Genomic DNA, 23,994 nt, shown 5'->3' with positions numbered 1-23,994 from the left:
AGAGCCAAAATTATTTTTGTGTTCTTAATGCCTCTCAGTTCACTGAATGCATATTTAGAGCTGTAATGTCATGGTCTTACTGTACTGTTATGAAACACCAAAGCAAATCGGGAAGAACAGTTCCCAACAATTTCAAGCCACAAAATGTAACTGTAAGGTCTGGTGCATGTCAAAATGGAGATGAAAAGGCTATTAGTTTTGACATGCTGAAAATGGCATAAAGCATATGTTCTATTTTTCCTCATTAAAATATGTCTTTTACTAATATGAAATTAAAAAAAAACACAGGTATAAGTATTTTGACTGATACATTTCTCCTCACTTGGGTGACAGAAAAAAAAAACTTGGTGTTGACAATTCAACTAATTGGTTGACTAACTGCGGTCTAACTGACAGTAATTAGCATCAGTTTACTGATAGAGGATATGCATAAATCATCACACCGATCTGTTATGGGTTATAACTGCAAGAACAGAAATGACAGGCAAAAAGGAAAGCTTTTTGGCCTTTCTTTAGCACTACATCTTGGAGAAAAACATTACTAGTAATGTGTGAATTTATTTTAACACAGCCTTGTTGTCTCCTTTTAGGCAATGGCTACAGCTTTCACATTGTCTTAGTAACCTTGCCGAATTCAAGCACTTGATTTCAGCTGAGCACCTGTGTTCCCGTTTTTTGTTTTCGTGTCTGATCTGTTTGTCACTCTCTCCTCCCACAATCGCAGACACATTCTGCTGCCTGCTGTATCAGCCCTGGGTCTGAATAATTTGTCTGGATGTTTAGGAGGAGGCAATGGAAAACTTTTCCTGTAAATTGATCTTTTGGGGGGAGAAGAGGGGTGTTAATAAGTGGTGGTGGTGGTGGGTGTTGTGCTCTGGATGGTTGCCATGGATCTGCTCTGGGAACTAAACTGCACACCCCCTCTCCTTACCTGATCTACCCCTTTTGTTCAACCTTTTTTTTCCCAGTTTTTTTTTTTTCTTCACTGCAAATACATCACCAAAAAACTGGGCTACTAAATGGGTCACTGCTGTATCCTTGCTGAAAGGAGAACAAGCTGAAATAACCGTACTCACTAACAGAACATATACAGATGGAGGTCACCCGATTTAATTCACTGAAACTTTCCTAAAGACGGTACTGGTGTGCTCTGAGGTGTTTCACAGGCCTTTAGACCTATAATTACAGCTGATATTTTGATATTTCAAGGGTTCAAAATAATCTGTAGACAGATTCTTCTCATGTATGACACAACTGCACTAATGTTCCATGGCAGTCCTAGTTAGATACATACGAAAAGAATAGCTAATCCAAACATAAACTCCTGAGAATACATCATATTTACATATCTGTCAGAACTATTGGGAGAGATATTACAGTGCTCTATATGGATGTACTCACCATAGTTACCTTACCATGATCCGACTAATAATAGTAGTCAACATCGTCGTCATCATGTGCCAGAATTAAACCCTTTGTTAAAGATGGTGTGATAAATTGAACAATCCATAAAATAGCTGTGTACTTCCATATGTTCTGATTTTAGAAACCATTAGCTAACCTATTAGTCTTATTCGGAACAGTAACTCATGAAAAGACTGGACATATTCTGACATTGACACTAAATTTATTTTAATGGCTTTAATTCTTCACTTGAATGTAACAGGATCTGATGACGGTGACATTCCTGGGATGCTACTGTTATTGAACCAGTGATTGGCGATTTTTTTTTTTTTTTTTTGGGGGGGGGGGGGGGGGGGGGGGGTCTTGTGATATGATCATTGAGGGGTGTGTCGCATGACACGTGCCTGTCAACAATGTCGCTAGTTAGCTATCTTCCTAGCTAAAGCTAATTGTGTGTCTAATCTGAGAGCAACCAAAACATAAAAGCCTCTTCTGTTTCAGTTGTTAGCCATCATGTCGTACGCAGCCAGCTATCACAATTATGTTGTCAAATTACATTCTGTAATCTTATTTGGTGTAAAGTAACCCAAATAAGAGCTTAGAGATAACAAGTCACTTTAATTAGATTGTGCGTAACATGCGGCTTCCTCACTAATTTGACCTTATTCTATTGCTAATTGCTTAGCCAGCTAGTCGGCTAGGTAGATGTCTGGAGAACACTTGTGTAACGAGAACATGCTTCCAAACGTGCATCGACAGCAAGCAAAATTAGCTGTCTTGAGCGCTAATATAGTTTGTCTCCTGCATGTCCCATGTCCATACAAAAAAAATTACGCCAAACTATTAGAATGGGGTATTGGGATTTTGTGAGGCGGGTTTGGTTATCTAGTTGGAAAACAGTAGGTTAACCTTTGTGGGTTAGGTTCTCAACGTCTCCGTCGTTTCCATGGAGTGGTTGCTATAGTGGCGAGCTGGCGCAAGATGGGAGGGGTGGAGATATGTGTGCGGGGAAGGGGGAGAGAGGGTGGTGTGTGGCGAGGACTGGGTTAGTTTCCCGGATGGAGTTCCGTCGCCATTTTTAGTCCAGTGCTACCGGTAGAGTCGGGACGCTGAGCCACTGTTGCTCCGCTAGGAATCGCTGACTGAGACAGACGCACCTAACGTCGAGCCTCTGCTCCTGCGCCCGGAAAACAAACGCCAGCCCCGGCACCGAACATCATGGCAGATCGAGACAACCTAGTATACCAGGCCAAACTCGCCGAGCAGGCGGAGAGATACGATGGTAAGGGGGTGGAATCGGTAGGGCTTTGCGACAGATAGTTGCGGAGGTTTTGTTGAATAGATTTTCCCCCGCACACGCTCGCTCGCTCCGTGTCCCCTCACCCTCCCTCTAGCGGGGGGCTTGGAAGAGAGGGAGAGGTGGTTTGAAGATGGATACGCTTTGTGAGGGATCGTGGAAGAGACAAAATGGCGGGCAATGGGAAAGTGTTTCAGGAGGGCAGAGAGGGGGGATACTACGTGGTATGGCGAGAACATGGAGGTGTTGAGGAGAATGACAGATAAACCACCTAGGCCACGCATACAGTCAGTGCATTTCTAATACGCAGCGAGCGTTCATGTGGCCGATAATTTTATGGGAATTGGCTAAGGGGCTTGCAAAATGGCGGCTACCTAGCTAACAATGGTTGATCGCTAAATTTCGTTTGCTGGTCAAATAAGCGAACTGAACAGCCGGCCAGGTGGAATTTAACGTTACCTTATTTTGGGTAGCATGTACAATGTGTAGCAAGTGATCTTAGTACACATCTTGGTTTCCAGACTAGTAGTCTTTTAGTGTTACGGTATGACAGTGCGTATTAAGAAGTTTATTCATTGCGTGGACTAAGACTTGACTGGCTGGCTTGCTAATTAGCAGATTGCCGTCCAGGTACTCCTAGGTAGCTAGTCATCTAGGTTGCTGGGTTGCATCTAGGTTTAGGCGCGACTGATAAGGAGGGGGTTTATAGCTAGCTGGCTAACTTGTAAGCTTGTTACGTTTTCCGTGGATACACGGGTGTGAATTTTCTGGACCGCTCGGTAGCGGGTTGCAGCTAGGTAGCTCTTAATTTAGCTTGCAAAGTTGGTAGCTTCTCTGCTATGAACTGTTTTTACAGCATAGCTTATTAAGTGTCATTGACGGGTGTGTGTCTTCAATATGGCGACAGCGATGAAATGGTAGCTAACGTTAGGTATTTGTTTTTAGATCGAGGGTCATTTATTTTTTTCATCTCGAATGAAGTCTTGCTCCATTAATTCCCTTCCAATTTAATTCGTATTTACTCTCTCGCTAGCTAGTTAAATCATGTCCTAGCTTGCTAGTTAGCAACCCATTTTAGCTAACTAGCTTGAGTACCCAGTTAACTGGCGATGTTGGCTAAATTACATCATTCATTTGATCCAAGATAATGTGGCTAACGTTAGCTAGCCAGCCAGTTGGTTAACTGGCTAGCTAAATGTCATGGCAGACACGGCGTGTCTGACACTGCTGACAAGTGCATATTGCTGCTAATTTTGGGCATGCCGTAACAAAAGTTGCAGCTAGTCACTTAGCTAGCTAGGTATACTAGCGAGCTAGCCATCGTTAACTGCTCTGACAGGGATTGGATGCAATTTTTAGATTTCGGAATGCTAACGTTAGCAAGCTAGCTAGCTATGGCTGTGGATTGCTTGTTAGCTGTCTATCAAGCACCGACACCCTTGCCTGCAAGGCACTGCAGCTGGCTGGCTATCAGTTTTTAATGTATAATTCACATAATGATAACTGCAAAACGTACATATTTCAGCAGTTTGTATGAAAGAATACTTTTGTTGCAATTTTATGTCTCTTTAGCTAGCTGGCGGGTGGGTGTGGTAAGCGTCGTGCGACATGCATTAGCTAGCCATATTAGCTACCCAGTTACAGGTTTTTTTTTTGGCTGGCTGGCTAGTAAACGATGATCAGACATCATCATGCTTTACTAGCATGCTTGCGATGTAGCTATATAACGACCTGCTCCCAGTGTGCATTAGTTGGGTAGAGTAATTACAGTGCTATACACTAAGCTTATAATTAGCCGTAGTCCATGTTGACCTGGGGGTTTGGAATTTAAGATAAAATGGCGATGGTGAAGTTAGCTAGCCAGTAAGCTAACGTTAGTGAAGTGTGGGTACCCAAAGCGAGTGTATATAGCCATTAACAAGGGACAACTCTAAATGCATGTTTGTCCGACATCTTAAAAACACTATTACACTTCGGTAACGGTGTAAAAATACGTTAAACATTTATGTTTTGCTAAGTGACGACAGTGGGAGAGAGGCCCCTCCCTGATTCTGAACGGCCTGCAGAGTTCATTCATAAAAACACTCTGACAAGGGGGCAAACTATAACTCTAAACGATAAGTCAAAAGAAGATAACATATCTGTGCACATGCGATTTACTTCCACGAAGAAACGGCACTAGTGCCATTAATAATACGTATAGACATGCTAATTAATGATTATGGCGTTACTTGTGAAAAGTGAATTTTACTGATTTAACAGCGCAATAAACGGACTCTTTGCATTCGCACACACCTTCACGGATATGAACAGAAGAATTATTTGTAGGCAATTACATAATCATTGTTTAACCAAGATTGCATTAAAGACGCAGTCATTTGGCGGCCATAAATTTGGTTTCATAATTCTCTACATCAGCCGGCCTTGTGCGCATGTAGGCTATACCATGTGCTTCAGCAAGCTATGTCGTGTGAAATCGGTCAGTGAAGATTAATATTCTTTTAAACCTACTTCTGTATTATCAACATGCATAGTATGTTGTAATTGATGTGTTTGATAGCATTTCTTGATGCTTAGGTATGCAATAAGCCTTCTTATTTACAGCTATATTACTAAACAAAATTAGCCCAAACACTTATTCCTTCGTTGTGAACTTAACCCTTTTTGTGCATACGTCCAGCATTGATTGATTATCCATCATGGATTTGTTGGGTGTTGCACTGTCACTTATTTGTTTTGAAACCCACCCCATGACCATGAGTGAAAATGCAGTGTCTGATTTGCTCAAAACTGGTATAGGAGGCCTTTGATGGTGATCATACTGGATGAACAAGGTCTTCGGTAATGAGGTCACAGGCTTTACTATCTAATGAGGCTGATGAAAGACCTCTGTCGGCCAGTGGCCTCCCTGGGGGAGTTCTTCCTCTGTGATTGATGGTAATCCAGACCAGAGGTAAACACTGATTTCACTTGACAAAGGAATGCTCTCAAGTGAACAGTAAAAAAAAAAAAAAAAATCTTAAGGTCTCCACCAAATGTTAAGATAAAGAGGGAGATAATATTTACTCGTCAGCTTCATAGGGAAAGGCTAAGAGGTGATCTGGGGCCTAAGGTCTGCTATGGGCCAACACTTCTATAAAGTAGTTTAATGCTTCATAGACACGAAAATAGCCGTAGCCTTATTTTCAGATGCCCTTTAAGGAGGAATACCTTAAATGTTTAAATGCAGTTCAGATCTTTGCTTCAGTTCTGCATAAGTGCCAAATGGCACTACTTGTGCTAATGTAATCTTTTATTTGTAGTATTATTTACCGTGTGGTAGCAGTAGGTATTTGTGCTGACCTCACCAACCGCATCACTCCTGCCCTCTAGGACAACAGGAAACTTAGCTGAAATCTTTAATGTCTCACTGTATGGGGGATGTAGCAGGAGGGGAGGATCGTCTACAGTGAGATTCTAAAAACAGTTCCTCACATCCAGCGGGAATGAATCTGAAGTATTGTGAATTTATTTATATATTTATTTTATTGTATTTTTTTTTTTTTTTTTGCTTTGGCCTAGTTAGGTACTGTGATGTGTTGGTAGACATAACAGGATTGTGCCGAATTAAGGAACTCCTCTCAATCCAGTTAGACAGAAATTTGTGTGGTTCTGTAAGTTCAGCCTCAGTTAAGGGTGCCTCCCTCCATCCCCCCTTTAAAAAAAAAAAGAAAAAAAAACCCAGATCGTAGGAATGCAGATAATGCCGCCAGGGGAGTATACACGCTGGGTTGTTGCATAATGCCCTCTTTACAACTCAAGCTGAGATCCGCAGGACAGATACAGACTTAATGGGCTTATGTACAGTTGTTGGTGTCATCTGCGCAGATTTGCCGCCCTCCTTGCTTACATACTCGTATCTGCGAGCAGCTGGACTTTCACCGCCTGACTCCTCAGAAGGGAGGGAGTGCCCGAGGCCCGAAAATCTGAAAGGAATCCAACAGTGTCATAATGGCAGCCCCTGTCTCAGTTGCCTCAACTTCAGATCCCTTGCATTTAAAAAAAAAAAAATTAAGAAATCACCTGTGAGTTGAGGTGATGTGTTTTTCTTATTTATTAGTTATCCTGCCCTCTTTTTATAAACAGTTTGTTTAATGTATTTGCAGTGCAGTTGGACGCAGTGTCTTGTTTCTCATTCCTGTGTAAACTAGTTAGGTGGCTACAAGAATGTGTGTGCTAACTGGAGCCATTGTGTCCAAAAACCCGACTGGAATTCTCCCCGTATCTGTTAATGCCTCCGGTGGGATTCTCGGGATTCTGCCCCCCCCCCCCCCCTTTTTTTTTTAACACGACATATCAATGTGATATTCACTGTTGTGAGGATATGACAGTTAGTCTAAGTAAATCATTATTAGGCATCATTCAGATCAGTCTTTGATGTGGGTTTGCTTCAGTGTTTCCCCAGCCACTCCACGGGGCTGAAAACCTCCCTGCCTCGTCTGTAAAGCGCCTGAAGAATTCACTTTACTGCTGAATAAATTCTTCTGCTAATGCGTGTAGCGGCCCTCGTGTCTTGACAGCCTGGGGTAAAGCTCTGCGGTAGTGCTTTTCAGAGATTGTAGAGGCCAGGGTATGCAGACGGACGATATTTAAAAGCATGTGTTCGATTTGTAAAAGCTGTTCTCTGATTGAGGTCAGTGTTTGTCATCAGACTTGGACAGAATACATGAATATTCTTAAGCAAGATCGTGTGAAAAGATGAGTCTAAACAAGCACGCCTCACAGTTGGATTACAGACACACATGCTCACATCTGTGTACGTAATGAATGAAATGTATCAGTCTGGAGAGCGTTTTTAATATTCACTTTAGTACACAAAAATGTACCTTGAGAAGTTTCAAACAGATTTACAAGCTCAGCAGTTTGCCTGCGAGTTCTTTTAAGTACTTTTACAAATGCTGCATTAGTGCTTTGATAACTCGGTACAGATCTCTACCTATCTGCTTGCTGTTGAGAGACAGCTGCATTTTATTGGGGACTTGCTGCCAGTGCGTATTTGATGCACGACAGATCTCCTTTAGTCCTGAACATGGACCGTCTCAGATTTTATCTCTTTGTAAATGGTCTAAAGAAATGGATCCTCCAGTTATATGTGGGTTCAATGTGCCTGAAACCCTAGGATTTTTTTTTTAGTGGGGTGAGGTTAGGACAGGTCTGTTCTCAGGCAGACAAAAAAGCAACCTTCATTGCAAAACGCGTAAAACACTTGCAAAAAGAATGTCTCTTTTTGCTTCAAAACACTAACAAGTGATCAGCGAGTTACAAAAGAAGACTTCAAGGCGAAAGGTGCAAAGTGCGAGTTTCGTTCATTATGTTCAGACAAGGAAAAGGCACATCTCTAATTCAGTTCAGACATCTCTCTTTGTTGTCACCCCAACCCCCCCCCCTTGTGCAGTGATGAGTGCTTTAGCTTCTTAGTACACCAGTAACAACAAGCTTCCACTCAGCTGTCAGCTGGCAGTTCACCAGTTCTTCCATTGCAAAGTAGCTGGCTGTGAAATGAGTATAAAGCGACTCTTGAGACACCCTGAGCTCAATTTTCTAAATGCACGATTCCCTAAAGCTATAATGTATGTGAAAGATGGCATTTTTACCCTTTATGGGAGCAAGGCCCATGCAGCTAAGCACGCCTAGTTGTTAGTAGCATAGTATCCCTGTTGAATGGTATAGTGTATTTGACTTGAGAATTGCATGGATTCCAGCTCAGCGTTCTGAGCAAATAAGCTCCTTATGACTTTCTGACCCAGCTGTTTGGTTATCTGAAATGGGGATTAAACAGAATTTGCAGTTGTTTTTTGACCATGAGAGTTAACTGCTAACTTTGATCGGTATTTACAAGTTTTAAACAAAAAAATAAATACAAGTAAAAACCAGAATTTGATCAATATTGATAAAGGGCCTACGAAACATGCAAGAATATTACTCATTTTTGGATACAGATGTGTTTAGAGTGAGTCCTTTCAATAGAATTTGTGTTTCATCTGCAGGGCTTTGATTTGTATGTTTGATCCCGAGAGCTGTAGAATGTTATCAGATGAACCGAAATGGCTATCCCTAATTTAAAAATAGAAGCATAAACTTTATTGCTTGAGGCCCAGTAACTTCAATGATTTGCAAGTTCAGTCCTGTTTTGTGTAATGTAGGTCGCTCCCACTTAGGAAATGTGTCTCTTGCAAATTGTGGTCATGATAAGAAATGTAAGCTTGTATGGTATTGTGCGTGCTTTGATGCATTCAAAATGCACAAGTATTGAACATCAGTACACTGCTTCCTGCAATCTCCGGAAAATGAATGGGTTTTACAATGAACTATCTCTGGCTTGAATCAGCACCGTCCCTGTGTGTCTCAGGCCTTCATTCTCTCTCGCTCTTTTTCTCTTCCACACTCACAGAGGGGAGTCCGATTACATAACCGGCTCTGTCCAAAAAGTTTTAGTATTCTTATCTCATTCCTGGGAAGTTAAGTCAGGGTCTCCTGCTCCAGTCTCCACTGGCTCTGGCTGTGACCTGCGAGGGTTCAGCCAGCAGGGGGCAGTGCTGAGATTCTGCAGGAGAGCTGATGATGAGAGGCACACACAGCCAATTCCAGTTTTGAGAAAACAGTCTTGTGTACTTTTGGATCGCTGATGACATTTAGGTCCTATTTAAAGCAGATGATCTGGTAAGAACAGCCCAGTCCTGTGCAAATTGGTGCCATGCGGATAAGATATCGGCTCTGGGGGGTGCCCCGCCTTCCTGGGGTGTGGGTGCACATCTCTTTTTCTTTTATCTGGTGGGGGCTAGGATGAGTCGGCTAATATGTTAAGATTTGACTGGGACCTACTTATTTGAACCAGTGAAGACCTACTTCACTGTTGTACAGTCTGTTGCGCAACACCCAGTTATGCATTTAGATTGAACTTGACACAAATGTTCTCCTCACTGGTCCTCAGAACCCTGTTGATTTTTCACTCAAGAGATCAAAGGGCAAGGTCACAGAGGTTCCTGGTTGTTCATTTCCAGTCTCTTAGTAGTCTAATTAAGCATATGGATATTGATTAAACTTGACACAAACCTTACGCTCATTGGTTCCCAGAACTGTCAGTTTTCAGCCCACTGTCTTAAGTGTTATGTTAATGATGGTGCCTGATAGGTTTTTCACTTGGTGGTGTCTCGTTTGCTCATTAATTTTGAGGGAATGTTGTGGAAATATTTTCCTCATACCTCTTCTTTAAATCCTCAGGTTAGAAGGCCAAACCCTGATGGTAACATTAGCCCCTTGTTCACTTTTCAGTTGCCAGTTCACTTGTTTGCAGTTTTCCTTCCACCATCTTTTTGCCTGTCCATCTGCGCTCTTCAGAGATCACTTTATCACAAGTTGTTCACCACCCTAGTAAATATAGCACTTCTTGCTACATAGATTACACTAAATTTGCCCAGGTGGCTGTTGTACTATATAGAATCACTTTGGTAGGGCTTGATTTAGTGTTAATTTACAGGTTATTGCACTTAACAATTCTTATGTAAGGTGTACCTATTTACCGTTGACCTTAATTGTAGGTAATGACTCTGTTACCTTAAGTGGCTGTAGCTACTGAATGGATTGCTGACACTGCATATGTAATTCCATAAATCTTGTACTGTGTCAAGTTGTTGTGGATACAGGCATCTGCTGTATGTTTGAAAATTTAGTTTCAAAATTTCTCACTTTTTGCGGTCTGAACATTTTATGTTGGTGGTAGTTTGAGAATTTATGCTTATGTTGGATGTCAGGATTCAGACTGAGTTGTTTGTGCTCTAAAGAGTGACTCCGGTGTACATTTCACTCTTAATATGTCGTTCCCTACGTTGAATGTGATGAGCGTCCATTTTAAAAAGCTCTCTGTTGGTTTTGATAACTCAGAATATGACCCATTTTCAAATCCTTTCGTGGTTTGCTAACACACTTTAGGATTTCTGACCTTCATACAAAGCCCAGAATGCTTTTCATAATGTCTCTTCCCCTTTGTGGATTGTATTACAGTTGCATATCTTATTCATACTTGTTCTTTAAAAATGGTTCTTGATTACTTCATATCCCTCAGAAGCTTTGCTATACTGTAGACAGACTCTAAATGTGTATGGTAAGCTGGTTTCTGTTTTAAATAAAATTACAATTGACCTGCACTGCTTCAACCTTTACCATAATAGGAATCCATATCAAACATAATTTAATCAATAAAATGAGTGCATTTGAAATTCTTTTGTGGTTTGTTGACCAGGTGATCATTGATGCAGCTTCCAACCCCTAGAAGGCATTTTACGTTTGTGTAGACCCATTTGCAGTTCACGTCACATATCAATTCAGCAGATATGCGTGCAGAATGTGATACTGTGATTATCTTTACATTTTGAGAGGGAAAGACAGGCTGACATAAAACAAAAGTCGCATAAAATGTCATGTTGGCTAGTCTTATACGGCCCACTGACGACAGCAGTGGGAACAGGTCTGGTCGGCGTCATGCCAGTTTTTTCATGCAGCATTCCTGGTTTTGTGTGGAAAAAGAATTGAACTGATATTGAAAACAAGACGTGGAGTTTGATGGCACTAAAAACCAGGGTCTTCATGTTGACATGAACTGTTTTCTGCAACCAGCATGTGCATGCATCCACCTACTGGGGCAATGTTTTTAAATCCACAAAAGGGGTTCATAGAGGGAGGCAGCTCAAACCACCTGCTGGAGACCAGAGACAGAGAGCAGCAATGCTGAAGAGACAACTGTCAGTTTCAGCTGAATTCTCACGAAAAAACAATCCCCCCTCTCCCATAAAAATATTAACAGATTAACTGGTGCAAGGCAGCCACCTATACATGTTTTTTGAGTTCATGTTGAGATACTGTACTGAAGGCAGTCAGATATCCATTCACGTCTTGTTTCTGGGATTGGGGAGATGTAGGGCCGGTACTTTATTCGAAATGATTGAGAAAGCAGTGGGCGAGTTCTCTACTCTTGAGACAATTCAAAGCACTTTGTGTAAAAGGAAAATAAGGTGTAAGGTAAGAAACAACATAGCAAGCATTGTTCAGGGGATTAGTGGCTTTTTAAGAGCTAGGCAGACTGAATGCAAGCGGTATGAGTAACATGCACTCATACATACATACAAGATATGTGTGTGCAATACCATGACTTTTGCCTGCGTGCAAGATCCACTGCCAACATTTGGGAAGTGACAATGTTTCCTTTATCCGTAAACTGCACAACATGTTGACCTCCTGATGTGTTCAGAACGTGAAAGAGAGGCTGGTTTATTGCTCTCCAGCATCTCCGCATCTAATGTCGCTCCCTTTTCTCTCTGTGATGAGTTCCCTCGTTAGCGCTTTGCGGGGGCTGCCATTTCAGGAAGGGTTTGTTCCAGATGCAGGAATCGCTTAAACCATATTTGACTGAAAATGCCCGCGTTTTATTCTGCAGCATTGTAGGGCTTCTGGTGTTGTCACTGGCTGTCTACTCTGGATTCCTTTGAAGATTATAAAGGAGTGATGAGTGAATACTGTTTAATGAAGGTCAGTGTTGTGTAACAAGTTAATATTCAGTCAAGAAAGTAGTGGGCTTATGCTTGTGACGCCATGGAAACCGTAAGTGACACGTCTGGGTTTTTTTTTTTTTTTTTTTTTTTTGGTGCAGTGTCTCAGTCACACCTTTGCTGAGCATAACAAGGCGAAGGTGGAACCACATGAGATTACCTGTAGGTGCAAGGGACAAAAATCCGTTGTGCCATACTGTACTCGTGTACATCAATTCACTTGAGCAGTGTGAAAGGGCCTTACCTCAGTTCCCATTTGTTGAGTAGCTCCAGCTAGCTTTATTAAAGGAAAAAAATCCCTTTCCTGTACTTTAATGTCTCTTTTGTGATGTCATGTAATTCATAATCTTTCAAGGACTTCTTGAAGTTGCAGAAACGAACACCTCACTCCATCTCTGGTAGGAGATCCTTCATTGTGGATTTTGCAACCTCTTTGTGATGTAGCTGGCTACACATTTTAACCTAGCCTGTTGCCTAGTGTCAGAGGTGATGACCTAGCTAGCCATGAGTGTTTTGCTAAACATATTACCTGCTTTCCATAGCTTCAAAGGCCTCATGACAGACTATGAATTAGATGAGCATGCAACAGTTATTTAATATTCTTTTTATGACTAAATCCCTTTTAGGAGAGACTACAGTAGTGAGATAAAAGGACCTCTGAATCAAGACTGGTGAACCTTTTCAGTTCTATAAATTTGCACATAATGTGTGCTTGTGCAGTTTATCAGTCATTTGAGGCTTGTGCTCGGCCCCTGTAGTTGCTGCTTGACCTGTGGTATTGATAGACTTTGCTGACACTTGAGATGTTTCCATAAATTCCAGCTAAGGCTGATGTTAACATTTTGGTAAATGTTTAGCCTGGATATTTACAGTTGTTTCATGCTCGGTGTTTGCTGGAAAATGCCAGTTATAAAATGCCAATACCAGTTCCTTCGGGTTGTGCTGATCGGGACCGTTCTTATGCCGTTGCATATTATTGAGGGTTGTCCGCTCTCCTCTGACGTATGTAAACAAGTGTAGCTGCATGTTGGCTGGAATGCATATTTGCTCAGTGGAATGTAGGGTATGGAAACTCGGCAGTTGTTCCCCAGCCCAGCAGGATTAGCTTGAATAGTCTCATATGCAAACACAAACGTTGGCTTTACGCTTTGGTTTAGTACCATCGTTAATGCCTGAATTCACAACGACCAGCCTTAACATTAAGGGACTTAACAGTCTCAGAACAATGGCAGAAAATAGCTCAGTATCTGAGGATTCCTCTGACCCGTGGTTGCTGAATAACTGGCTTGGAATCGAAGAGGTTGGTAATGACATCACTGGAAATTTCAGGACCAAACTCCTTTCTGTTTGTGTTTTGTTGCCATAGTAGTGATATCTTTACATCCTTTCATAAGTAAAAATGCATCTGGTCTATATTTTTTCCACACTTTCACACTGCTTTTGAGCCATGTTTTTCATACGGATGTTTAATGCATATTACCCATTCTGACTGTAGATGTTTTGAAATAAATTAATCATTAAATAAAATCTAGAGTCTCCAGTGCTGCAATATGGTCACTTAATGACTGATTCCAGACGCATGAAACCTCCTTTAAGATATTTAAGATATGTGGTTTAATTAAATATTATGATCACTTTATTGATGGAGTCTAATCTGTTGCATATATTTAAGTGCTTTCATGCTTTTCCTTATACCCTCAAATAATTTCACAGCTGAGTTCTGCTTTAATTCAGTACTGAAGTGGGTCTGGTTTCTTACACACGTGGGGGAACCGGGGAAAATCTTACACACATGGGGGAGAAAGTTCTGAAAGTTCAGTGTGCTCACTCAGAGGGTGACCATAGTTTTAAAAAGAGTGGAAAGGTCCTGGGCGTGTTTAAATGTAGGCATTTCAGCCATTCGGGCACCTAACCCCCCCCCCCCCCAGTGCTCCTGGCTACAGTAAAGGACAGCTGGGGAACATCTGCTTTAGGTCTCCTTGTCAAACGCAGTTTCTTAAATACTGCTTTCCTACTCTCTCCTTTCTGCAGCTGATCGGCACAACTCCAGCAGAGATCACTGCCGAGGGTGCCGAGTGCCATTTCCCCTAATCCTGGCTTTTAAATGACTTAGGGCCTGATTTACACCGACCTGCACAGGTGGCTGTGTGTAAGTCAGAGCTGGTGTATGGTACCGGCCCCTGTTACTCTCGGAGCAGATACGTGTGAACTCCCACACGATGTTTGACTTCCTGACATAGCATCTGGGTTCTGGAGTTCGCCGCGGCCCTGTCACGGCAGGGAATGGACTCCACAAAAGGGAGGCCTGCAGGCACAGTGCTGGGTCATAACGAATCGTGCATTATAAACACCCGCTGGATGTTTTCAGAAGCCTGGCAGCTGTTTTGAATTGGCTTGGATCAGAACCATTGTTCAAGTTAAATTGCAGTCGTCCGCCCATGACAGAAGCTGTCACCACCTTGGGCACTTTTTTTTCCCCCCGGTTCATTAGGTGAAATGCTGGTAAATACATCTTTCTTTGTTCTTGTTTATAGTTAATAATTGCATATGTGCTTCTGACTTCGCCCTCTACTCCCAGTGGTATCTGGTCACTGGGTTTCTGCTCTATGGTGTGTCCCAGCACTTTGTCAGAGGCTAGAGCCAGGGAGCTTTGGAACTTTGGAATGTTGTCGTAGTGTATTGTTGTACGCTTTTGTTTGCCTGCTCCAGCCACAGCTAGTTATGGCCAGACTTCCTGACTAGTTTGTTTCTTTGAAACAATGGGACCAATAAATTTCAAGAGCCAAAACCAGGGAGGCCTTTCAGGCACATGTTACCTGGTATAGGGCAGTAGAAGGCAAGTTTCAAACCATTGCTGAGCCTTAACATTACTGAACAATGAAGTTTGTTTGTGAGGAGGGTGGTGAACTTTGATTTTTGAAGAAAATACACACACAAAATGAACCACCAGAGGACACAGATGCCTGGATGGTTGGTGTTCACTCACCAAAGTGGTATAATTTTTTCCCTTGAAAATGGAATTATCACTGGAAATGGAGACACAGCAATCACTACGTGAAGCAGTCTCTACTCTTTCAATTGCAATATGGGAGCAGTGCCTTGTTTCCACTGGTCACATTGAGGTTAACATGTACCTCACACTCTTTTGGCTTGGACCCTTAAAAATAGTTGCATTTTCATTGAGATTCCACCAGCATTCTCATCATGTATCACAATCGAAGTTTGTGTGTGGCAGTTCAGCTACGACAGCTTTGATTGTTGCGTCGTTTCTACACCACAGTTGTGTTGTCTATACAAATATTTGAATGGGTTTGTGAGGCTGCTAATGAGTCCCTGCCCTGGTGGAGTCACAACAGCCGAGGGATAGGAGCGAATGGCACCGGGCCGGGATGGAAGGGGCGAGGAGGGAGCAGAAGGGGCAGGAGCCTTGTGCTGGCAGCAGGAATGGATGTACAGGACCCCACTGATAATGGAATGTGACTGTCTGTTTTTTTTCTGAGCCCAATGAAAGTGGCCTGTTGATGTGCAAGACGTGTGACCGGGCCCCTTGTAGTTTTGTTTGGCCCGGTCATGCTGCTCGCTAGTTTCTTTGGGGCATCGGGGTGGGGATGATGTGGGGGGGGGGGTATGGGTTTTAGCGGGCTGCCATTGCCTGTACAGGAGTGAAGGAAAAATGTGATGAAGCAAGTGATAAAGCACATCACAAGGTCTCTTCCCATGTCTCTGATGAGCCCCTAATGCCCCTAATGTACTTCCATAGCTTCATAATGGAACGATCTCTGTCTTTGCAAAGGTAAAATGGGGTTAATGATGTGAAATATTTTGTGAAAAACTGAATGGAAAATGTTGGTGAGTAATCAAGTGCTTAACATGAAACGGGTGAGTTGTGTGCTTAGCGATTTTTATATGCCACTTAAGACATTATTTCATTTTGCTTCATCAGATTAATACCCAACAAGTAAAGCATAGGTCGTAATTTTGAAATTCCATCTTTTGTTATAAACATCATTTCAAATGAGAGCACACAGCCTTATTTATCATGTCAGATCATCAACACAGAAGCACAGTTTGTGCCCGGTCCATGCCTCAGGTCACACAAGTCTGCTAGTGGAAATCTTATTGACATTGGAGGTTGAGTGACTTTGGGGAAGGGGCTTGTACCATTCCAAAACAGAAGATGAATAGGGGTTCTGAAAGTCCATTTTCTCAATCTGCAGATTAAATCTGTATTTTAAACATTTAATCAGTATTTCAAACATTTAATCAGTATTTTAAACATTTAACATGTTAAGAAAATGCTGTGAATAGATAAATGGTTTGTTGTGCCATGGTGACATACGGCTTCTCCCCCCCCCCCCCCCCTTCCGCAGAAATGGTTGAGTCCATGAAGAATGTAGCCGGCATGGATGTGGAGCTCACAGTAGAGGAGAGGAACCTGCTATCCGTGGCGTATAAGAACGTCATCGGCGCCAGGAGAGCGTCCTGGAGGATAATCAGCAGTATTGAACAGAAGGAGGAGAACAAGGGCGGAGAGGACAAATTAAGAATGATCCGGGAATACAGGCAAACGGTGAGCCAGCAGAGAGAGGGTGACTCATGCGGGGCGTTGCCTCTCGGATGGCAGGGCTCAGGTGGGGAACAGGCTGCTGTCTGACACATCTCTGCAGCGGCTTCTCGGAAATGTTAAAATTTGCTTAAAGGCCTCTGATGTCACGGTTTACTTTCTAATTTTGGTTTGTTTGGGAAAAGTCGTAGACTGCAGACTGTACACTGTCATTTTGAACCCTTTGTAAGGAATTGTCTGTAAATTCAAAAAAAAAAAAAATTAAGGCGGATAAAAAGTGCATTTACATTTTGTACCAGTAATTTTATTAACTCGATTCTTTTGTCTGAAGGTTGAGACTGAGCTGAAGTCAATCTGTAACGACATTCTGGATGTACTGGACAAGCATCTCATTCCAGCTGCAAACTCGGGAGAGTCCAAGGTTTTCTACTATAAAATGTACGCATGTCATTCCTTTCTGTACGCATTGGAAGTGGTGGAAATGCACGTGTCGCATAGAGTACGGAAATGACGCTTTTGCAGCGAGACTTGGTCTTGCACATACGTTGTGGCATCAGTCACGCTTGCTTAGCGATCTTGATAAATCCATTCCTCAGGCCTCTCACCCCCCTGACATCAGTTCAGTGTAAAGGCATTAAGTGCTTTGGCTGACCTATTTAAAACACGCCTTTGGAACAGTGCGCCCTCGCTCTTTCCGTGTACAAGATTTAAGTAGATTTGTCTACTGAGAATTCAGACAATGACATCATGCTCTCCCTGCAGCATCTCCAAGTTTTAATAAGATAAGAAAAGATATTAAAGATATGTAAAAGATAAGCCCTCAGAGTGTCGTCACACCTTATACATTTGTGTACATGCTAAACAAAACAGTGCAACACATTTTACATTACATTTACATTTTACATTTATTCATTTGGCAGACGCTTTTATCCAAAGCGACTTACATAGGTTACAGTTCTTTACAATGTTATCCATTTATACAGCTGGATATTTACTGAGGCAATTGTGGGTTAAGTACCTTGCCCAAGGGTACAGCAGCAGTGTCCCAGCGGGGATTGAACCGGCAACCTTTCGGTTACGAGTCCTGCTCCTTAACCACTATGCTACACTGCCGCAAGATGCCTGCAGTAGTCCTTTTGCATGGAAATGTGACTTTACAGGGTGTTGCTGCTATGCTTCAGAGGTGTGTGTGAGATGTGATCCACTGACTCTCCCTCTCATTGTCTTTGCAGGAAAGGCGATTACCACAGGTATCTGGCAGAGTTTGCCACAGGGAACGACAGGAAGGAGGCGGCAGAAAACAGTTTGGTAGCTTACAAAGCTGCCAGCGATATCGCAATGATAGAACTCCCACCAACACACCCCATCCGTTTAGGTCTTGCACTGAACTTCTCCGTATTTTATTATGAAATCCTCAATTCCCCTGACCGTGCATGCAGGTTAGTGCTCTTTTCTCTCTCTCTCTCTCCCTAAAGCCACGTTCTGTTTGTGAAGTTGTTTATCATAGTGTTAGGTGTGTCGATGACTCTCCAGGTTAAATTTTGTAGTCTTTTTTTGGGTGGTGCATCTTGTCTGTTGTAGGGGTGTCTGTCACTGTCAAGAAAGACATGCAGTGGCTTACGAGCTGAAAAGCCATTTATGTAAAATTCTTGATGCCTTTAGCTTTGTCACCAGTAAGATTATTAAAGTTGGCCAGTGTCTCAGAGTGATGTTTACACTGGGGGCATGAACAGCGTCACTCCTCACTGCTTCAGGTTGGCAAAGGCAGCGTTCGACGACGCCATCGCAGAATTGGACACGTTGAGTGAAGAAAGCTACAAGGACTCCACACTCATCATGCAGTTGTTACGCGACAACCTGACACTATGGACTTCAGACATGCAGGGAGACGGTAAGAGTGACGCTGCAGCGCGAAATGAGTCATTCAGCCTTTATCATTAAGCCGGTAGTGAGCCTAGGTCAGTTCCTCAGTCCTCACTTTCCCAGATTCGTGTTCCTCTTCTGACTGCCCATACAGTCCTACACTTGAGACACAGGAAAAGGTTTGGTGAACCTTAAATCTTTGCTTTGAAATTTCCATACTTTTACTCCCTGGTTGTAAATGAAGAGCTTCACCGGCTCTTGAAAATGTATATCAGATGCTGCTTAACAGCTTTACTGCTGTTTCTGCTCGGTTGCCTATGCAGGGTTTGGCTGCAGCGTTGATTTCTGGAAGAATGATGAATGTAGACCAAAACTGCCGAAGTATTTGGCTCCTTGGCCGGGCTTTTACAAGTGTGTGATCAGCTTCCAGTTTATCTATAAATATGGCTGCCGTATTGCAGTCGGGGAAGGTAGTGTTCCCTGGTTGTTGCTGACGCAGTAATCTGGTAAAGTGCTTTCCTCACTGTCTTAGCGTCGGAACAGCCTCTTTTGAGCCAATATAAATGAACTTAAAATGGTGTCTCCCATTCATCATCTGAGACGGCCTAAGTGCTGTTCATGGATGCAGCTAAATTAAATATAAGCAGTTAATTTGACTGAAGTTTTATGGCTTTGAATATTTCATTCATTTTTGGTAGCATGCAGATCCAGGGATGAGAGGAAGAACGCGTTAGAGCAGATAAAAAGTACAATGTAGTACCCTGTACAATTTTACAAAATAAATGGAGTTTTGAAAGGAGAAGGGTAACATGTCAGATAACATGAGCCAGCATGACCAAAAGTAAGATTCTTGCAAATATAATGTCATTCTGAAGAACTTAAATGCCTAAAATCACATTTTCTTGGTCTCTCTTAATATCCTATTTAAATCCAAGGGCAGTGTTGCTAAGTAGTAATAATCTTAATAGTAATCATGGTAGTGTAGTGCGTGTCCCTTGTTATGCCAACAGAGTTGGGGGTGTGGCTTGTAGAAAAGCAGCCCCGCCTCCTTTTCGCTGTCACTCTCCCCAGTTTCCTGCCCTTCTCCTGACTCACCCCACAGCAGACTTCCCATTAATACCAGCCGCTAGAACTCCCCCTCCCCTCCGACCCCATCACATCTCTTAAAAAGCGCAGTCCTGTTCTCCGCTCTAATGTCACTTTCATCTCTCCTATTTATCCTTTCATTCCCTTTTTATATAGATTCCTAAGGAAAAAAACTCCATTCCCTGTAAAACTGTACTTTGTAAGTCATTTTTTGCTGACTTCAGTGTTTTTTCTTTCTTTTTTTCCCCCTCTCTGTCGTCCTTCACTAACTCCTCTGCATCATCTCTCGCCTGTGTGGTAGGGTTGGCCAGATGACATGCTCGGTTGCTTACTAGGAGCTTGTGCTTTCAATTACAGCCGTTCACTTGGGATGTTCCTCTGGTCAACCCTACGTTCCAGTGAAAGAAAGTGTGGTGTGAAATGTCCAGCTTTGGTCCTGCGATGCTCTGGTTTTGCAGGGCTCCCGTTTAACAAACCATGGCAGTTTATGTTCGCCTAGGCAAGTTTTTCTCCATTGAGTATTCATCTGGATTTGGTTACGTTGTGTAATGAATCAAACAGGCTGGTTGAAATGAGATTTTTGTCCAGGTCAGTGGTGGAAAAACCAGTCACTTCTTCATTATCTTGCATAGGGCAAGCAATAATTTTTTGCTATCCCCTGCAAAATTGCTGTTTCTTAAAAATATTTTTTGTAGTTTTACAAGTTTGTCTAAAAGACATTATTCCTCATAGTCAAACACCACCCCATGCGATCAACGAGTGAGTCGCCTGTCTGTCTGAAGTTTGGCCTAACTGTACTCAGCGTGTCTCCTAGGGGGCGCTATAGGCTGCTGCATCACAAAGCATGAGAAGGTTTGTCTGAGTTGCAGGTGGCTAGCACATTTGACTGCACATTGAAGTGGTGCACCTTGCTTCCACCCACACAGGGCTGCACTGGGATCAGTGCACAGCCTGCACAGGAGAGGACAGCTGTGTGCTGTCACTGACCTGGGTACAGGCACTGGCCCTGCATCTTCCGGGGTGTGCTCTCTACAGAAGGAACAGAGCGTTTTACCCCGTGGAGGTCGTGCCTTTTCACAGCGTGCTGACTGTATGGCATACAGAGCCATACAAGTTTTCTCATATTTCACAAATGAATCCTAGGAATAGATTGCCCTGATTCTACATCATGTTACTGCAGGCATAGCTGTGGCAGTCACCTTAAATGTGGTCTCTAAGCTGAAAACTTTTAAGAGTGCCTTCCCTATGAATTTCACCTGAATTTTAGTTGACTTGCTGCCTAAATGAGACGTAGGTGTTTAATATCGTTTGGTTTTATGTAAAATTGCACGTGCTTATAAGTCTGCTGATTTTTGTCATTCCTGAATCTTCAGCTCTTAACATTTTCAGTATTTCTCTCAGTAATTTACTGACTAGCCCACAGGATTTGAATGTCTCGGAAAGTTGTCTTTTATATCTTAAAAGCTGAATGTACGTTTTGCCCATTCAAAGCAATATGAAGCCGTTACATGGTGAGTTATATAACACAGGCGTTCATTTCTACTGTTTTTCCAAATATTAATGTAATTTATGATGAATATTGAGGTCTAGTTATGTATAGCAACAAAAGGTATACTACACTGGACATGTGTGCCACTAGATGGCAGCAGTATCCCAAACTGTATCAAGATGGTTTGCTAAGATGGAGTGGACAAGGGCATCCTTCTGTTTAATTGCTGGTTGCAATATCTTGAAGTATTTTATCTTATTCAGTTCATGACCGTATATGTTGACCTGACATACATGTATACATAGCCTTGACAGAATGCAAAAGATTCAAGCTGATTGCCTGCACATTCAAAATGTTCTTTGTTTACAAATTGTCTGTGCTACAAGGTTTAAAGAAGAGCTTCCTGTAATATATGCTATAATTGCTAGAGGTGTTTGTTTTGTAACTGCATTTTGAAGTTTGAAATTCACATTTGAGGGAAATTGTAGAATGGATTAAAGGTTAATTTCAGAGCGTAGATTTAAAAAGGGAAATGATTTCCTTGCATTGCTCTGATTGCCTAGTCAGATGAAATGGTCCTGGATTTGGATGTGTAAGAATACTAACTGCACTTTATTACCCCCTCTGCATGGCTCCTTACTGCCTTGGGAGACCCTACGTTAGTGCGAAAGGAGTTGCCACGTTGTCTTTAATCATGAGCCAGTGATTCAAACAGGGCATTAAACCCATGTTGAGGGGGGTATATCAATATGCTGTCCGTTTTGGCCTGTACGAATAAAACAAGCTCTCTTTCCACTGGTCTCCTTTCGCCCAAATCTGATCACGAGCGTTCTGTGCATGTGCAGAAGCCACACGGCCTCCTTCCCACCACCACTACCCAGCACCGGATCTCGCCCCTCGTAGACAACACTCCACTGCCTCCCAAGCACCTGGCCCCATCTCTGAGGCCCAGTTTACACTTGGTTTTAAAATGCGTCTTGGGCGATCAGATCACAAGCGGACAGCTGAGACACATCGGCGTTTACACCTGTGTCTGTCATGCGTTTCCAAGGTGTCCAGCTGAACACTTGTGTTCAGATCTCGTTACTGCGTACGTCACTTCCGCTAGAAGGCCAAAGGGCCCCGCGCACAGTTAAGTCAGTCTGTTGCGAGACGAGCGCCAGATTTGTTTAGCACGGGCTAGCTAAGAAAACGGAAATGTTTCAAGAACTAATATACGTGTACGGGCTGTTCCAACTGTTGAGATTGACAGAACAAAGTCATTTCCATTTTTTTTCAAGCGTTGGCGCGCTGTCACCAAAACAACCACCATGTCCTGCATTGATTTCCCGTTACCTCCTTCTCGGGGACAAATCGGGGACTTTAGCGTTTACACTACAAAAGATATGTGGTCAAATGCTTCCCAGACCACCTTGGCAAGTGGTTTGAGTGACAGGATCACTGCGCATCTTGGTGGTCGTTTACACTTGTATTTAGCGCTGTCCACTTTTGATCCGATCACCCAAGACGCATTTTAGAACCAAGTGTAAGCAGGGTCTGAGTGTTGCGTTAGTGGTCCCCGACCGCACCTCTGGATACGTTTTGAAACGGAGCATTTGGACACTAGAGCATGCCAGGCACCCTTGGATTCACACAACAGCTGTGCATATTAGTAATTAGAATGTGCGTTGTCGTACGTCAGGATTTGTTTGAAAACGTTGTCGTTTTTCTGTCTTTCCGTAGGTGAAGAACAGAATAAAGAAGCGCTGCAAGATGTGGAGGACGAAACCCAGTGAGACTTCATGGCCAATACGAGACCCCTCCCCCTCCCCCTCCAGCCCCGCCTCCAGCCCCGCCCCCTGCCCCATGTCACAGAGAGAGCCACTAAACCCGGCTTTTCCCCAGGCTCTCCTCAATAGCTCAACGCCCCCTGGGGCCTCTTAGGGTTGACTTTTTTTTTTTTTTTTTTTTTTTTTTTTGCTTCCTTTTTTTTAAGGTTATTTTTTATTACCCATTTCATTCAAACACATGAAACTAAAACACTTAATTGATAACAAATAAAAATTTTGAAAGGCAAAGCTTAGAGTCCCTGGATTTTTTTTTTCTGGTACAGGCTGTCTTGATAATTCATAGACCTGGATCCCCCTTTGTTTTCATTTCTTTCTTTGTTTGCTTTTTTTCCACAGCATTTTATCAGTTGCTGGATGTATTTTGAGTATTGTTCATGTAATTACAGAAATTAATTTTTATTACCGAAACATCTGCTATAATTAGATGTGGGAACTGTAATATTTCTGTGTTAGTGCAAACATCAGTTGCAAATTAGAGAAAAATAAAGTTTTACAAAGGGCATTCTCATTTTAAAAAGGAATAAAGTGCTCTTTCTTTCATTGTTACTTTCTGTTACAGTTTCAGAGGAAGTTGGCAGAATTCTGAATATCCATGTGGAGCAAAATGCCTAAAACCTTTACACTTTAGTGGTTATCATGTCCTGTAGTGTTCTGGACTGTACTTTGTGCTAAAATACTGTATTGCGCACACCCTTGCTGATTTCAGGAGATGGCTGGTAGCGGTTTCAAAAATCCCAAGGAGCCTTGTTGCTTTGTTTCCCGTTCTCAGAAAAAAAAAGCAGGTCTGCATTGGCATTTGTCAAAAGTTCAAGTTAATTTAAAAAAAAAAAAAAAAAAACCTGCGTCTGTTATCGTTAAAGTATATTTAATTTTTTTCCTCC

The 23,994-nt window shown here is 42.5% G+C and overlaps 1 protein-coding gene across 2 annotated transcripts; it reads left to right on the top strand.

Moving 5' to 3' along the window:
• The first annotated feature begins 2,431 nt into the window (after nt 1-2,431).
• LOC118774008 (14-3-3 protein epsilon-like) lies at nt 2,432-23,994 on the top strand. 2 transcript variants are annotated; one of them, XM_036523090.1, is made up of 7 exons: nt 2,432-2,686; nt 16,653-16,852; nt 17,178-17,284; nt 18,079-18,285; nt 18,601-18,737; nt 19,952-19,994; nt 23,007-23,084. In XM_036523090.1, the coding sequence occupies exons 1-6, from the start codon at nt 2,623-2,625 to the stop codon at nt 19,957-19,959; spliced, it is 723 nt and encodes a 240-aa protein (XP_036378983.1). In that variant the 5' UTR covers nt 2,432-2,622; the 3' UTR covers nt 19,960-19,994; nt 23,007-23,084. The 2 variants fall into 2 exon arrangements, with proteins under 2 accessions (XP_036378983.1, XP_036378982.1); XM_036523089.1 differs by lacking the exon at nt 19,952-19,994 and having other exon boundaries at nt 2,433-2,686; nt 23,007-23,994.

The sequence above is a fragment of the Megalops cyprinoides genome, chromosome 3, assembly GCF_013368585.1.
Source record: "Megalops cyprinoides isolate fMegCyp1 chromosome 3, fMegCyp1.pri, whole genome shotgun sequence".
Classification (NCBI taxonomy): domain Eukaryota; kingdom Metazoa; phylum Chordata; class Actinopteri; order Elopiformes; family Megalopidae; genus Megalops; species Megalops cyprinoides.
The sequence above is the reverse complement of the archived record's forward strand: the minus strand, read 5'-3'. Positions and strand labels throughout refer to the sequence as shown.

Bases quoted from the DNA above. Each gene is read 5' to 3' on its own strand.
- LOC118774008 (XM_036523089.1), top strand. From the start codon at position 2,623: ATGGCAGATCGAGACAACCTAGTATACCAGGCCAAACTCGCCGAGCAG. The intron at 16,853-17,177 runs GTGAGCCAGCAG...TTTTGTCTGAAG, and splicing joins TCCGGGAATACAGGCAAACG to GTTGAGACTGAGCTGAAGTC. The intron at 17,285-18,078 runs GTACGCATGTCA...TTGTCTTTGCAG, and splicing joins AAGGTTTTCTACTATAAAAT to GAAAGGCGATTACCACAGGT.